At 55.8% G+C, this 17,226-nt stretch overlaps 1 protein-coding gene across 3 annotated transcripts in view; it reads right to left on the reverse strand.

Moving 5' to 3' along the window:
• Window positions 1-15,500, reverse strand: part of SCARB1 (scavenger receptor class B member 1) — a 74,163-nt gene extending 58,663 nt beyond the window's left edge. Inside the window, exons 1-3 of one of the 3 annotated variants that reach the window (XM_044243531.1) lie at window positions 15,485-15,500; window positions 14,005-14,220; window positions 13,304-13,360 (exon numbers count right to left, since the gene is read on the reverse strand). In XM_044243531.1, the coding sequence (XP_044099466.1) occupies window positions 13,304-13,324 (21 nt within the window). In that variant the 5' untranslated portion in view covers window positions 13,325-13,360; window positions 14,005-14,220; window positions 15,485-15,500. Of the gene's footprint in view, window positions 1-10,543; window positions 10,822-13,303; window positions 13,361-14,004; window positions 14,221-15,484 lie in introns of those variants that run through there. The other 2 variants (XM_044243530.1, XM_044243529.1) reach the window with 2 other exon arrangements.
• Window positions 15,501-17,226: the final 1,726 nt, after the last annotated feature.

Consider the following 17,226-nt stretch of genomic DNA (forward strand, 5'->3'; position numbering starts at 1 on the left):
ATGAAAAATATGAATCTTTAACTCCAGGATTGCATTCAGGACCCACAGGAAGAAAAGCAGGGTCAGGAGAAATTCCCCGATGACTCCCAGGCTGACGGGCGGTTCACTGAGTGCGGGGAAATGATTTTGTATTGGTGAGTCAGCTGCGTGATCCCTTACAGAGTAAAACCATCAGCGGGATGGAATGAGCGGACCGAGTCTCCCCCTCCAGCCTCACTTAGTCTCTGCTGGTGGAGACAAGAGATGGTCCGTAAGTGACTGCCCTTTCATGCTGAACCTTGGCTTAAGAGCAGCAGGAAGGGAAACACACCCCTCCCCCATGCCAGTCACCTGCCAGCTCAGGCCATCCTACCTGGTGTGAGGATCCCCACTCCCTCCAGGAGGCAGAAGGAAAGGGCTCTAGACCAGCCTCCACACCTCCCCAAGCCCCCCAGCCAGGACAGGTGCTGTTTCTTTACCCACCACTCACAGACGGCCCTGATGGCATCTCTGTAAGTCATGTTGGGACTGAGACGGGGTCAATCAGAAGACAGCAGTGCCCAGCCAGGGGACACACCCAGTCGCTGGGAGGGGGTAACATGGGGTAGCTATAACACAGATGGGGCAAACAGTGGCAGTGGGACTCGTGGGGGAGGGTTGGTGGTCAGGGGGTATCGTCTTCAAGAGGTCACATTAGAGAGGAAACATAAAAGAGGAACCAAGCACAAGAACCATAGAGGAAAAGCATTCTGTGAAGAAGTAACAGCACATGCAAAGGCCCTGGGGCAGGAAAGAACACAGGGGCACTGCAGGAAAACAAAGACCTGCGGGGCTGGAATACGGTCAGCTTTCTGAGGATGGAAGCAGGCAGGGGCTGGTGAAGAAGGGACTTACAGGCTGTGGGGACAGGCAGGCTTCCTACCCCATGCAAGAAGCTTTTTATCACAGTGGTAAAATGATCCCAGTTGCATTTTCTAAAGAGCATTCCGGCTGCAGCAGCGAGAACGGACAGCAGGACGGCAAGAAGGCGCAGGAGCAGACAGCACAGGGAGGACGCTGGCAAGAGGTCTGCAGCAGGGGCCCATGCAGAGGAGGGAAGCCAGCCCCGGCCCCTGCGCAGGATCACAACCAGCCGCTAGTTACAAACCTCCCTGCGAAGCCACCCTTGTCTTCTAAACATCCATTCCATAAATATTTGAGAACCTACGATTCTGTGCGAGGCATCATTCTAGGTGCTCGGGACAGGGCAACACACAAAATCACGGTCCCGCCCTCACAGGGCCCGCATCCTCCCGGAGAGAAAGGGACAGCAGACAACAAACACGACGCACAGGTATAGTGTGTAGGCCCTCACAGGGTGACAGGGCTACGGAAGGAAGAGCCGGGGAAGGAGAAGGAGGGGTCAGAGCCCGGCGGAATGGCAATGGGCAAATTCAAACAAGGGAGAGGTCAGGGCGGGCCTCCAAGAGCACCCGAGATCTGAACCGGAGCCCTAAAGGAGGTGGGAGCGCAAGTCACACACAGCAGAGGAGAGAGGCAGGCAGAGGGGAGAGTAAGGTGGAGTGTGCCCGTACGTCTCAGGAACGGCCAGGAGGCTGGTGTGCAAGGTCAAGGGGAAGGGGATGGCAGCGCGGGGTGAGAGGCAGATGGGGGAGGCGTCAAGACGCAACATGAGGGTGCAGCTCTGACCCCGAGGAGGGGATGGGACAGGACCACGGCGGGGGGTTTCGAACAGAGGAGGACCGTGAGCTGACTGCAAAGGTCACCGGTTCAGAAAACCCAGCCAGGGAGCAAAGGCGGCGCAGGGAGGCCCTCGGGAATCCAGGTGAGAGCGGGTGGCTCCTCGGACCGGGGCGGGAGCTGGAAGTGTGGCACTTCCAGTGTGGGATCCTGGATGTCCTGTGAGGAGGGAGTCAAACATCCTGACGGGCCAGTGTGGGAAGTGAGAGTGAGACGAGAGATCCGGGCCTTTCCGCCCGGGCAGTTAGAGGCCGCAAAAGCCACAGACGGAGATGGAAATGCAGAGCCTGGAAGAGGGACAGAGATAGGATCGGGGCCTGGGGCGGGGAGAGGGGCCGGGCACAGGCCGGGGTGTGCAAGCAGCCTTCCACCACCGGAACTGAGATACAGAGCGGGCCCCTGGATGCCGGGGGCTGGAACTCAGGAGGAAGATCTCGGCCTGGGATATCAGCCGGGAACCCGAGACAAAGGTGCCACTCACGGCCCGAGGCTCCCAGAGCTCACCCAGGGAATGCACGACCCAGAAAGGATGTCCAAGGCTGAGCCCTGGGACTCGCCAGTAGGCGAGGGGTCAGGGAGATAAGGAGGCACGAACACAGGAGACCAAGAGCAGCCAGCCAGGGAGGTAGGAAAAAAACCAAGAGAACAGACATTTCTTGAGACGTGTCTCAAGAGTCCTTCTAGGACCTTCCAGAAAAGGTGGAAGGAACTTCACCCAAAATGCCAGGAAGCAAACAAGGGTCAGGCCACTCCTGTTCCTTCCCCGTCCCCAGCATGAGGCTGTTGGCAAAGAGGAAGACACAGTGCGGTGGGGGGAAGAGGAAGGAGGTGAGAAACCCACAGCTGGGCCTCGGGCCACCGGGGTCCCACCGGGCCACCGGGGACCTCTGGGTTCAGGGATGATCTAGGCACACAGTAGCTTCAAATCAGGCTCAGAATCACCCCGGACGCCCTGTGCCCAGCTGCTGAGCCCTACGTGGCTCCAAAGCCAAGAATGGTCTGTTTGTGTTGTTTTGCTTCTCTTTGCATTTCTGCTCCTGCCAGCCACTCCCAGAGCCAGGAGAGGCCAAGGTCACGTTTGACAAGGGGGAGGGAAATGAGGTACATAAAAGAAGGTCTCCTTTTGTTTTGTTTTGTTTTGTTTTGAATGTTTGGCCTAGGCACACAATCGAATTCTCCACACAGTACATGTGTTGGTGGGACCAAAGTTACTAGATCTTTCTCCGTGGAGAAGAGCAGGGGCCCAACACTCCTCCGCCCAGCCCTCTGGCTCTCAGATCACCAACCAGAAAAGTCTGTCTGCATCAGCCTCGTGCCAGAAGCCAGCCCTGGGGGTGCCCTATGAGCCAGGCGGCCGTCCCCTGCGACACGAGATCCCCCTTCTGGGCACCAGTGACCACCAGCACGCCCGGCAGACAACGACGGCGCAGACAGGCCAGTGCCAGGACGTGGGGACACTTTACCGAGCGAGGGTTTGATGACACCAACGCGTGACTCACTCTGTGTCATTCGCTGCTAGGGGAAGGCCAGCACAAGGTGATTCCAGGTAACTGAGCTTAACCAGTTCTAGCTAATCACGTTGAATCACCGAGTGGAGGCACGGCAGGTATTAGTCATTCCAGGAAGGCACCGGGAACATGGAACGGGAAGAGCCGGGCACCCGGAATATACCGGCGCTGCCAGGCCAGCGGAAGGCCAGACGGTGCTGGGGCGTGTCACCACACACTTACACACGCACCCAACACGCACGGACATGCACGGATGTGTGTGCCCGCGTGTGCTCACGTATGTGACCGGGCACACCGACCAGTGTGCCTGTGTGTGACCATGTGTGGTGACATGTGTGCCCACGTCAGCACTGGCGCGTGAGCCCACACACACACATACGCGTGCCAACACAGGAGGACCACGCGTCCCATGCCACACGCGGGCACACAGCAATCTGTGTGCATGCACGCCCGCGTGTCCACGTGTCCGCCCACACGGCGACACCGTGCTCCCCGGTTACACGCATCCACACGCATGTGCACGTGCTCCAGCCTGTGGTCGCACATGTGCGTGTGCCCATGTCAACATGCGTTTGCCCGTCGTGTACGCACCGTCGGCACACGCGACAATGCTCGCGTGAGCACACACGCCCCCTCAGGAAACCAGAGAGGAAAACAAAACTAAATCCAACTCAGGGACGCTAAAAATAGCCGTGGTTTCCAGCTGTCACCGTGGAGTGAGATGAAATGACCTCCCACAGGCCGGGAGGACCAGGAAGTCCCCCTGTGGGAAAGAGGAAGCAAAACAACCCGGAGCGGGCATGCACCTGCGATCCCAGGGTCCCGAGAACGGAGCGCCTTCCACCCACCAGCACCCGCCAGTTCCACGGCCTGGCCCCCCGGGGCCAGAGGCAGGACACACACACCCCCGCAGCTGTCCGGAGCTCAGGAGTGGCCAGGCTGGGACCCCGGGGTCTTCCCAGAGCTTCGGGAGCAGGGCTGGAAAGGCCGCCCTTCCCCGCTTCCCTTGGCGTCTGCGATTCCAGAACACACACACACACACACACACACACACACACTCTCTCATACACCCCTGGCTGCAGGGGAGCCCGCTGCCCGCTGGCCATGCAGGGCAAGCAGAAGGGGAGCTCCATCCAAACAGAGCACAGGAAGGGCCTGCCCTCCTGCCAAAGATTAGAAACAGAGAGTGGGAAGGACAGGGTCTACAGGGGCAGCGGGCTCGGGATTCAAATCCTGGCCCTGCCACGTCAGCCGTGTGACCCGGGGCAAGTGACTTCACGGCGCTGTGCTTCCCCCATTTCCTGGGTAAAAGAGAGGCAACAGGAGCTCCCTGGATGCTCAACGAGATGATGTAATACACCTAACACACTTAGGATGATTAGGACCGCGGCTGGCCAGTAAGAAGCGCTCATTAACACTTCTCTGTCATCAACCCCCACCTTCGAACTGATGGGCGGAGGAGATTTGCCAGGGGGCCCGAAGCCACCCAGGGGCATGGGAGGACAGTCCTGAGGCTCTCTGGGTGGCCCTCGCTGAGGGAAGAACTAGTCTGAGTCCAAATCTCAGGCAGGGAGAGAGGATAAGGAAACAACCCGACCTCAAAACACAGACCACCTCGCTATTCCACCATCCGTGCAGGAACGCAAGGGCTGCTCTGGCCCTCGGAGGCACTGCAGTGAGAGCGGCAATGCAGGCCCTGCCCCAGCAGACGTCGAGGCTCAGGAGGGAGAAAGAAGCCGCACAAATAAACATGTAACATAAGAGACTACTATGAGGGACATGAGGGGCAAGCTACACAGATATCTGGGGGTGAGCCTTCCAGACAGAGGGGAATGCAAGCCAGAGACTCTGTGGTAGGACCAGGCTGGCAGCCTCAAGGACGTCAAGGAGATAGCGTGGTAGGTCAGCAGGGAGGCCAAGAGACGGTGAGGTAAGAGAGGGAAGGAGGGCCAGACTGTGGGGGCCTTCAGGCCACTGAGACGACCTTGATACTCACTCACAGTAACATAGGGAACCTTGAAGGGTTGTCAGCTGAGGGGACACATGATCTGACGAGTGTTTTATCAGGATCCCTCTGGCTGTCTATGAAGACCAGAGATGAGACTACTGCACCAGTCCAAGCAGTGGATGGAGAAGGCCGCCATGGTGATGCTGAGAAGAGGGGTTGAAATCCAGATACACTTTGAAGATAAGCCGATAGGATCTGCTGATAGACCATATGAAGGATGACCCAAGATCTTCACCTCTACACTTGGGGGAGCAAATGGAGGTGTCATTTATTGAGATGGAAACACAAGCTGGGGAAGCCTTCAGCAGCTGAAAAAATGAGTGGATAAAGCCCTTGAGACTGATTTCAATCAGAAAATCAACTCAGAGATGGCGGAGGGGACCCAGCTCCCCTCCTGGATGTGGAGGAGGCTTGGAGGCCCACCGACTCATAGTGGCCCAGCATACAAGCACCTTCCCCTGCAGCCCAGCTGCAGCAAGGGGCTTCTCATACTGCCGGGCCTTCCCTGTCAGACCAGAGACACCTGGTAACTTGGAAACACACTGCCAGGGACCTGGAGCGAGCATTCCTCATCCATTTGAACAGGGAGGGCCATGCATGCCAGGCTCAGTCCTAGGCAGTGGAGACAAGAGTCCCCATTCTTGGGGCTCCTGGGTGGCTCAGTGGGTTAAAGCCTCTGCCTTCGGCTCAGGTCATGATCCCAGGGTCCTGGGATCGAGCCCCGCATCGGGCTCTCTGTTCAGCAGGGAGCCTGCATCCTCTCTCTCTGCCTGCCTCTCTGCCTACCTGTGATCTCTGTCTGTCAAATAAATAAATAAAATCTATATTTAGGGGCGCCTGGGTGGCTCAGTGGGTTAAGCCGCTGCCTTCGGCTCAGGTCATGGTCCCAGGGTCCTGGGATCGAGTCCCGCATCGGGCTCTCCGCTGAGCGGAGAGCCTGCTTTCCTCTCTCTCTCTCTCTCTGCCTACTTGTGATCTCTGTCTGTCAAATAAATAAATAAAAATCTTTAAAAAAAAAAAGAGTCCCCATTCTCCTGGCATTTTCCTCCAGGGTATTTACACACACACACACACACACACCAGGAAGGTTACCTGGGGCAATTACTCTCCAAAGCTTCGTTTCCCTATCTGTCAAGGACGGTAATGAGAAACGTCCCAGAACTGTCCCAGGACTAAACAAGACAGCATTCACCAAGATGTCCTGAACACTGCCTGGCCCACGGGAATTGGCGACTGCTCTCCTTAGTGCATTCCGGCTGGACACCTCCTGTCCACTCCCACCTACTGAGGGAAAGTAGAAGGGATGAGTCTCACTTCTTTCCCTGGACCTCTCCCAGCAACCTCAGCCCACGAGGCTGTTCCGCTGTGTGCCGCCCACAGTGGGAGGCACGTTCAACCACTCTCTGGGGAAATCTTGGATTGGTTACTAGTTTTTAATTAAACACGTAACACATGAATATTCTCCTTTTTAAAAAAAAAGCAGGGGCGCCTGGGTGGCTCAGTCGGTGTAGCGTCTGCCTTCAGCTCAGGTCACGATCTGCGGGGCCTGGGATGGAAGGTTTGAGTCCCGCGGCGGGCTCCTTGCTCAGCAGAGAGTCTGCTTCTCCCTCTCCCTCTGCCTGCTCCTCCCTCTGCTCACACTCTCTCTCTCTCTCAAATAAGTAAATTATGATAAATTTAAATAAATTAAATCTAAATAAATTTTAAAAAAGAATTACAGATAAAATATGTTTCCCTCGGCCACAGCCCGCGCCTCCCCCGTTGCCCCGAGAGTGAGCACTCTCTCAGTCCACCCCTTTTCTGATTGAACGTGCACGGTCCCCCACTGGAAATACAGGTTATTGCTTTGTGACCTGAGTTTTATCTCAACGACTTCTCTATTTTGCCAACTCTCTGTGCTAAAGCATACACATTGAGTCCCTCCTTTCTAACTTTTGCCTAGAAATCTATCGGATGAGGGCTCCGGCTCCCACTCCCACCTTATTTCCTAGACCCTGGCTGACACGTAGACCCCACCTCGGGACTGTGGCTCTGGCCCTCCACTGCCACGAGCTGTACAGATGCCAGCAAGCCCCGGATCTCTGCTATGCCTCAGTTTCCTTACCTGTAGGAGGGAACCAAAGCACCACCTCACCCTACCTCTCAAGGCGGTGGTCAGAGTCAAACAAGAAACACGAGACATGTCCAAAGTATTTGCACACATACGTAACTGCCTTTGTAGTGCATAATCTTGCTGGCAGGCAAACTACACCTGACCCGTCTCAGAGCTGAAGAAAAAAACTGTGCCTCGGAGGTGAAGTGAGTGGCGTGATGTCCCCAGCTAGCAAAGGGCCCAGCCAACTCGGCAGCCCCGGGCTCCGGAAACTGACTCGGGTTTCAGAATGCATCACCTCCCCACTCAGCCCCATCAGCAGCCTGAGAAACGTAAATCAAACCCATCAGATCCACAACAACAACAAAAGGACCAGCGTCAAGTATAATGATGGCAGACATGCAGGGTGAGTGGGGCTTTCACGCTCTTGGCGGGCGCCTAAATGCTGGAGCTTTCCAGAAAGGCGATTTGGCGGTAACTGTCAAAATTCAAACAAAACAGGCTTCGTGGTCTACAGGTTTCTGTTCTGAAAATCTGCCCTGTGCGGGTATTCGTAACATGTAGGCCGAGGGGTATGGACCAGGACACTCACGGTTCAGATGCTTGAGACGGAGAAAATCACCAGTCAGTAGAGAACCCAGGAACTCATCAAGGGGATAGCGATTTAAAGCAATACCATGCAGAAAGGGGGGAAAAAATGATCGATTTATCTGTTGTGACCTGGAAACATTTTTAAGAGATATCCGCGAATTGAAAAGCAAACTGCAGAATATTTATACGTAGTGTAGTTCCATGTATGTAAAAAATACGCAGTAATGTGTGTAAATACATACTTATGATGTAGGCACCGATAAAGGTCTAGAAAGATACGCACCTGCCAACAACGGTGGAGATTTTTATCTGAGAATGGGAATAAAATCTCTTTTCCCCTCCGTTTGAATTTTTTATTTTTTTCCAAGCCAGAATTCATGTCTTATAGGCAGACTTCTTTAGTTAACCAAAAAGCATAAGAAAATAGCAAAGTACAAGGCCTCCCATTCACGCTGCCCATGGACACGCGCAGCCAAAGAAAACACCGGCAGGCAGTCCCTCCCTCTCTCTTCACGTCCCACCCACTCGGTCCCCTGAACACACACATCCTTCTTCCACGGGAAGGGACTTGGCTGGGACTCAGCCTGGGCTGCCCAAGACGTGGCTGTCGTGGGCTGGGCTTGCCTTCCTGCCTTCACGCCACTCGGACCCAAACCAATCATCTTCGGGAGATTCACGGAGGATGCGGGGCGGCTCTCACTCCACCTTAAGCCTGGAAATTCTCGGTCCAGGACAGCTGAGGATGATGGCGGTCTCCACTCTGGAAACCCAGAGTTAGAGTAGGGGAATGAGGGGGGCACCTGCGTGGGAACCCGTGTGCACAGAACTGACTGACATCCCTAGAAAGAACCACCCCGGGGGATGTCTGGGTGGCTCTGTCAGTTAAGCGTCTGCCTTTGGCTCAGGTTATGGATCCAAAGGTCCTGGGATCGAGCCCTGCATTGGGCTCCCTGCTCAGCGGGAGAGTCTGCTTCTCCCCTTCCCTCTGTCCCTCACCCCTGCTAGTGTGCGCTCTCTCTCTCTCAAATAAATAAAATCTTTTAAAAAGGGGAGAGAAAAGGAGAAGAAATCACCCCGAAATTCATTCACCCAGGAATGATGGGGCCGACAAGATGTTTCAACTATAAACCCCACCAACTCTCGCACCCCCAAAGCAAGAGGCTGTCTGCACAGGGTCCTGATGGCTCCCATGTTTACAGCACCTGGATGACACCACCGGGGGCTCTCCCTGAGAGAAAGCTCACACGGCTCTTCTGAACAGTGTAACCCCTCAGCCACCATGAGAGAGAACAAAGCAGTTCGAACGCACTGAGGTGACCCCACACACATCTGTCTGGCCACCCCCAGAGGCCAAAAAAACACAAGAGGAACTCGGGGCTCAGGGGCACCAGTGGCCAGGACCTCCTCGGAATCAGACTACAGGGCTTACTGGGACAAGATCTACAAACAAACAAACCAACAAAAAGACACCGTGTGCCCAACATGACTCCCAGAGACCTTGAGAAAAGCCAGTCCTCGCCTCATGGTTAACGATGGCCAGGTCCCAGAGAGGAGCGGCTCAGGTGTAAGCAGGCTGTAGACCACATTCATCCCATGATCCATTCATCCCCAGGCATCCCGTACTGGGCAGGAGGCACAGATAGGAAACGTGGACAAGTCCCATACTCAAAAAACCCACCTAAAGGAGCAGGCTAAGGGGAAAAGAGAAGTCAACCGGCAAGTGACATTACCCACATCTTTATGGACGCTTGCTCAGTGTCTGGGCAAGATGAGCCTCAGTTTCCCCTCCCCACACTGCCGGGCTCTCTCTGGCATCAAGGCTCTGAAATGCTGTGACCCTTGCCTTTCTCAACACCAGCTCATTTAAACAGGCTGTCCAGACACCCAGGGCAGAGTCTGATGGTCTGAGGCCAGCAAATTTGTCTCCACCGTTGAAAGGGCAATCGTGCGGAAAGTTAAGATCAGAGGAAAGCCCTCCACTAATGCAGCCTTGGGCTCCTGCTTCTGTGGGAATCTAAGGGGAAAGCTGCTTACCATTTCCAGTGGGCATCAGGAAGGCAGTGTTGGGGGAGGACGGAGCCCTGGGTCTCTGAGAAGGGCTTTCTAAGGGGGAGCTTCTGGACAGCAGAGTGCTCTGCACTACTATCGAGGCCCGGGGACCCATGTGAGTCTCACAGAAGCACATGAATGGAAGGTTCCTGTCGTCCTGGGTTCACAGGAAACAGGCAAAGTGCAGCCCTAATTTTAGCAGATAGGGCCTCAGGCTGCTGTAGTCAAGAGGCGAGAAAGTAACACCATAATGGGCTCACACTCCAGCCTGGCCTGGGCGCCAGACTGCTTAGGGTGAGGTCTCTCATTCAGGCCTCCCCAACCCTGGACTTGCGCCTCCAGGAGAGCCCCCAGATGCCCCTGCGCCCCCCAGCCTCGGCCTGGGTCGGGGAGGGTACTGCGGGGGCAGCCAGCGGCCCCTCGCGATGCGCTCCGGGCTCCCGTTGCTCCGGGGCCCTGACCCAGGGCGTCGATCCCGGCTCTGGCTCGCCCGTCCTCTGACTGCGCGCGCTCCTCCGCGCCCTGTGGCCTCCAGCCCCGACGCCGCGCGGGCCCCGACCGGCGCCCCTCACCCACCTTGAGGACCTGCTGCTTGATGAGCGTGGGCACCACCACGATCATGACGGCTCCCAGCACGGCGCACAGCAGCCCAGCGAAGCCCAGCACCGCGACCGCGCGGCGCGTTCTGGCGCGGCTGCCCATGTCTGCGCGCCCTGGCTCCCGCCCGGCCCTCGCGTGGCTCCGCGCCTGGGGGGACGGGGACCGAGACACAGGCGACACAGGCGGCGACTCTAGGGCAGGCGGGCCGCAGCGGCACGGCGGGGCCCAGACCGCGGCGCACGGAGGAGCGCCCCGGCAGGTGGCCGGCGGTTTTATGCGCCATCGCCTGCGCAGCCGGACCGCCCCCGGGACGCCCTGGGCACCAGGATTCGGGCGGGAGCCTACGGGCGGGGGCGGGGGGCGGGGGCTGCGCCGGGTCGGGGCGGGGTCGGGGGCGGGGCAGGGGCGGGGCGCGGATCGGACGGTCTGGAGGACACGCCCCGCGGGGGGTAGTCTGCCGCCCCACGCCCTCGCTTCCGTTTCCGCGGGAGACCGCGCGGGGATCCTCGTGTGCGGGGTGCAGGGGCGTCGGGGAGGTTTGGCTCCCCCTCTGCCTCCTCTTCCCCGCTCCTCCCCGCCTCTCCCTTTCCCTGCTCCTCCTCCTCCCATCACCCGCTCCCTCTCCTCTTCTCTCTCCCGGTCCTCCCGCAGCGCCCCCCCCACCCTCCTGCTCCCCCTCCTTCGCCCCTGCCCCTCCTCCTCTCCCACTTCCTCTGTCATGACCGGCGTCATGGGCACACTTAGTAGGAGTTTCCCAACTCATCAGAAACACCGGAGCCCCCATCCGCCCTTCTGCGACCTCATTGCCATCCCCCAAGCCCCCAACCACGCTCACATTCCGTTCTAGCCTCGCTCTCGCTGGCACCAGCCTTGCAGACTCCCGCCTCAGTGCCTGTTACACACAACCCACCCCCCTTGGCATTCTGTTCCCCTAGATATCTGCCCGGCTCCTTCCTTCATGACCACTCGGCCACCTTATCAGAAAGGCCTTCCACCCGCCACCTCGTGTAAAACAAAATAGCGCCAGCTCTCCCCGTCCCCCTTATCGCTGAGAACCACCTGGCATGTTCCACAGTCATTCGTCCTTTGCATTCTGACCAGCCCCCCAGCTAGAATGCTGCGGGCAGACTCTTGGTCTCTCTGAGCCCCTGCCTTGTCTTTCGCAGCTAGCACTCTGCCTGGCAGGTAATGCTGGGCCCCCTGGGCTTAGCACCTTGCCCAGAATGGCTCCATTTTCCAGGTGAGGAAGCAGGCACAGGGAGGTGACATGAACACACCTTAGTGTCTGCTTTCTAATGAAGAGGGAGATATGATGAGCCAGTGAGCAAAGAAAGGATGCTTAATTGCAGGTAACAGGTGCTCCGAGAAAGCACAGCAGGTGCTCCCCTATGGCTCCCCAGCCTGCAGGTGACCTTGAGCTTTGAGCCCCTCATTCTCTAGATCGGACTACTGAGAGGACAAGGGACTGGTTGAGGGTTACACGGGATGGGACGCAGTGTCCTCAGCGCCTGGCGAAGGCAGGCCGGTCCCTGCTGGCTCGGGAGGAGGCCTTCGGAAACTCTCCTTCAGCTGTGGAAGAAAGCAGCATGATCTGGCCGAAGCAGTATTTGTGTACAGCAGCCACTCCATGCCGGCCAGAGAGCCTTGCCTGCCACTGTCCCCCACAGCAGACCTGACCTTGCCCCGGGTGCATGCAGGAGGAGCCCAACCCCTGACCTAGATAGGGGTGCCAGGACAGGGCTGCGGTGTCAGACCGGAACGAGTCCGGGGAAACCATGCTCCGGGGTTTCCTGCAGCAGAGTCCCAGAGCAAGGCACTTGGCCCACTCTTGGCCTCAGTTTTCTCACTTGTCCAGTGGGGACAATAAGAGCCTCTCCCCAAGGGCTGTCGTGAGGCTTAACTGCATTGGAAAACAGTGGCAGGGCTTACTTAGATCAGCTCCCGCAACATGGGAGCATGGCTGAGGCCGGTGTTGTCCCAAGACCTGCACGACCTGGCTCTCGCCCACCTTTTCTGCCCCATCTCCCAGCCTCTCCCCTTGCTAACTGTACTCCCAGCCTCCTGGGCTTTCTTTCTGTTCCTTGAACAGCCCCAGCTTTCTCCTGCCCAGGGCCTTTGCATTTGCTGTACGTTGTGCTCAGAACACTCTTCCCCCAGATCCTTCCAGAGCTCACTTCTGCTCCAGACTCCAGCTCAGCACTCACTCTCTGCAGAGGCCTTCACTGCCCAGTACCCAAAATGGGAACCCCAACCTACCAGTCACTGTACCAAATCATCCCCATTTTATCTGAAATAGTCTTACTGGTTTCTTTACTTTTGTCTCCCCCAGCTCCCAAGCAACGAGCCGGTCTGGTTTTGCTGATGATATATCCCCAGCACCTTGGGCAGTTCCTGGCACATGTTACCTATGCCCTTAAGTCTTCAGGTGATCAATTAGCTCACTGAGGCATTAATCAATCAAGTCAATTAGTCAATCAATTAACATATTTCATTGAATGCCTCAAGGTTTTCAACAGCCATCAGCTATGGGGATTGTCTTATCCCCATGACTTCGCTGTTCTTGGGAACTAACCAACTGAACTAACCAATGAACCTGGGGTCTACCCTGTCCCAATGCCCGCCCCCCCTCCCTGCACCCGTCTTCCCCCAAAGAGGCCCATTCACCTTGACCCTCTCACCCAATGTAACTGTTATTCATTACGAAGTCTTCAAGGTCCAAATGTGCGTGGTGCTTACCCAAGAGAGCCTCAAGGACATGGCAGGAGGGTCCCCGCGTCAGACCAGGGCGATCGCCTGACAAGAGACACAACAGAGATGAAAGGCTGTCTGAGACACGTGACCAGCCTTGAGCTCACTGAGGGGAGTCATTTCCGACGGGCTGGGGCGGGGGCAAGGATCAGGTGGGGGGTGCTGAGAAAAGACTTCGTCATGCTTTAGAGAGAGGCCTGGCCGGGGTAAGGAGAGCTGAGAAAAACGCAGAGGGAAAGAAGAGATGAGTTCAGAGTAAGATATTCTCAACCTGGGTGCCGGACGGATCCCGAAGGAACCAAGTCAGATGACGTTCCTTCTCAGCTCAAACGTCTACCCCGATCAAAAGACAGATGGTGAGTGCGGGCAAAGACGTGGGGGACACCGGAACCCTCAGACACTGCCGGGGTGGGGGGTGGGGGGGGGTTTGTAAAATGAGGCAGCGACGGGGGAAACTAGAAAGTCCAAGCATGGACTGAGTGGGGAATCCAGCCATCCCAGTCTGGGGCACAGACGAGAGAAATGAAAACTCTGTCCATGCAAAAATGTGTGCACCAGGGGTCATTACAGCCCTGTGCACAGTAGCGAAAAGGTGTTACAGCCCAGATGATGAAGAAGCAAATAGAATACGGACTATCACACAGCGGAACGTTATTTGGCTTGAGAAGGAGAGAAGTCCTGCTACGTACCACGGCGTGTGTGAACTTTGAAGACTTTACCCCGAGTGAAACTTAGAAAAGACCACACAGGGACATCTGGGTGGCTCAGTTGGTTGAGCATCTGACCGGTGATTTCGGCTTAGGACAGGATCACAGGGTCTTGGGATCAAGCCCCGCACCAGCCTCTGTGCTTCGGGTTGGTGGGGGGAGTCTGCCTGAAGATCTCTCTCTGTGCCCTTCCCCTCTCTGTAAAATAAATAAATATTTTAAAAAGAAAAGATCACATGGTGTATGATTCCATTAATAGGAAATGTCCAGAAGGGGCAAATCCATGAGACCGGAAGGTTGCCTGGCTTGGGGAGGGTCAGGGGAGCGACAGGGGAGAATCCGGAGCTAAGGGGTACAAGGCTTCTCTTGATGAAACTATCCTGGTGGTGGTGACACAACCCTGGGAATAGACTAAAATCCAGTAAATTGTACCCATCAAAAGACTGCACTATAGGCTCTACAAACTACCTGTCAATAAACCGTCACTGGGAAAATCAGAATGTTCTTCTGGCCCCCACCTCTCTCATCCGAAGAGCCAAAGTCCTCACCACGACCCACAAGGTGACCATCATCCCCCGACCTCGTGTTCCTCTCCCCCCCCCGCCGCCCCACCCCCATCCCACCTGCATTAGCTCCTGGGTGTTTCTCAAACCTGCCACCTTTCTCCTGCCTCAGGGCCTTTGCACCCCTCAGTCCCTTTAACTCTTCTCTCAAACCCCATGGAGCTCACCCTCCCTCCCTTCACGTTCTTGTCCTAACTCCGTCTTGGTGAGAACTTCCTTCCTATCCACACCCCCACAAAACTTCCTGTCTCCCTTCCCTACTTATTTTTTTTTCAGAGAGAGAGAGAGAGAGAGCGAGCGAGCACGAGCACAGGCAGACAGAATGGCAGGCAGAGGCAGAGGGAGAAGCAGGCTCCCCACCAAGCAGGGAGCCGATGTGGGACTCGATTCCAGGACGCTGGGATCATGACCCGAGCCGAAGGCAGCTGCTCAACCAACTGAGCCACCCAGGCGTCCCTCCCTGCCCTACTTTGCTTTCTCCCCCTGCACACTACGTAATGCCTTGGCTCTCCTTCTCGAATGGAAAAGCTCCATAAGGGCAGGAATCTGTTTTGCCCATGACTGTGTCCCCGACTCCTAGAACAGTGCCTGGCACACAGTGCCAGATCCTTCATGGAACCATAACTGAGGAACCATCACTACCAGAGCCCAGTGATTAAAAATCTGCCTTTGGGAAGCCTGGGGGGCTCAGTCGATTACGCGCCTGCCTTTGGCTCAAGCCATGATCCCAGGATCCTGGGATTGAGTCCTGCATTGGGCTCCCTGCTCAGTGGGGAATCTGCTTCTCCCTCTGACCCTCCCCCCTCTCATGCTCTCCATCTCTCATATTCTGTCTCTCAAATAAATAAATAAAATCTTTAAAAGAAAAAAATCTGCCTTTTCAGTGAGGCTGCACTCACCGGGGTGACCTCTGGCAAGAAGCTTACGCTCTCCATGCTCTGGCTTCCTTCCCTGTGCAATAGGCATGATCTCAACTATGCCCGCCTCCGTGGGGGTAGTCATGGGGATTAAACAAGTTAATGCTGATTACACACTTAGCAAAGTGCCAGCGTGAGATGGAATCACGGCTCGGGACAGGCAGGCACATGCTGTGGGCCTCACCCGAGCCGGGAGGACCCAGTGCTATCCTCAGGGCCACAGAACCAGATTAGTGCATGTATAGAAACGATCTGATTAAAAAGAGTCACAGCCGGTTAGTGGCTGAGGAGACAGTCGTGTTTGGCTGTGTCTGCCACCTTGGTTGCTGCTCAGGCAAGGGCAGAGCCAGAGTTCACGTTTGCCTGTGGTTTTCTTCCATCCAATGTTTTGTTTTGTTGTTGTTGTTGTTGTTGTTGTTTAAGGATTTTATTTATTTATTCAACAGAGAGAGAGAGACAACGAGAGAAGGAACACAAGCAGGGGGAGTAGGAGAGGAAAAAGCAGGCTTCCTGAGGAGCAGGGAGCCTAATGCGGGGCTCGATCCCAGGACCCAGGGATCGTGATCTGAGCCGAAGGCAGATGCTCACTGACTGAGCCACCCAGGCGGCCCCATCCATCCAATGGTAACTGAGCATCTGCTACATGCCGGGCACTCCATAACATGCCAGCCACCTGGCAGTGAACCGGACAAAGCTCCCTGACCTTAAGAATTTGACCTTCCAGCAGATAAGCGAGATCAATAACTGATAAACATAATACTGGTAAATTTTACAACATGTCAGAGCTGCGATGTCTAGTATGGTAGCCGCTAGCCACATGTGGCTCCTCAGGACCGGAAATGGGTTCATCCCAAGGGAGAGGGGCTGCGTCATACACACTTAGCGTGAAAGAAAGAAAAAAATATCTCAGTATCTTTATACTGAACACACGCTGAAATGACAACAGTCAGGTACGTTGGGTGAAATAAAATACACGCTTAAAATTAATTTCAGGGCTTCCTGGGGGCTGTCGATGAAGCGGCTGCCTTTGGCTCAGGTTATGATCCAGGGTCCTGGGATCGAGCCCCTCATCGGGCTCCCTGCTCAGCGGGAAGCCCGCCTCTTCCTTTCCCTCTGCCCGCTCCCCCTTCTGGTGCTCTCGCTCACTTGCTCTGTGTCAAATGAATAAATAAAATCTTTAAAAAATTTTAATTTCACCTCTTTCTTTTTACTTCTTTAAAATGCAAGGGGAGGGGCGCCTGGGAGGCCCAGTGGGTTAAAGCCTTTGCCCTTCAGCTCAGGTCATGATCCCAAAGTTCTGGGATGGAGCCCCGCATCGGGCTCTCTGCTCAGCAGGGAGCCTGCTTCCTCCTCTCTCTCTGCCTGCCTCTCTGCCTACTTGTGATCTCTGTCTGTCAAATAAATAAACAAAATTTTAGGGGCACCTGGGTGGCTCAGTGGGTTAAGCCTCTGCCTTCGGCTCAGGTCATGATCTCGGGGTCCTGGGATCGAGTCCCGCATCGGGCTCTCTGCTCAGCAGGGAGCCTGCTTCCCTCTCTCTCTCTGCCTGCCTCTCCATCTACTTGTGATTTCTCTCTGTCAAATAAATAAATAAAATCTTTAAAAAAAAAAAAATTTTAAAATAAAATAAAATAAAATGCAAGGGGGCCTAGCTGGCTCAGTCGGTAGAGCATGCAACTCTTGATCTTGGGATTGTGAGTTCAAGCCCAGCCCCGGGTGTAGAG

This window comes from Neovison vison, chromosome 3 (genome assembly GCF_020171115.1).
Source record: "Neovison vison isolate M4711 chromosome 3, ASM_NN_V1, whole genome shotgun sequence".
Lineage (NCBI taxonomy): Eukaryota > Metazoa > Chordata > Mammalia > Carnivora > Mustelidae > Neogale > Neogale vison.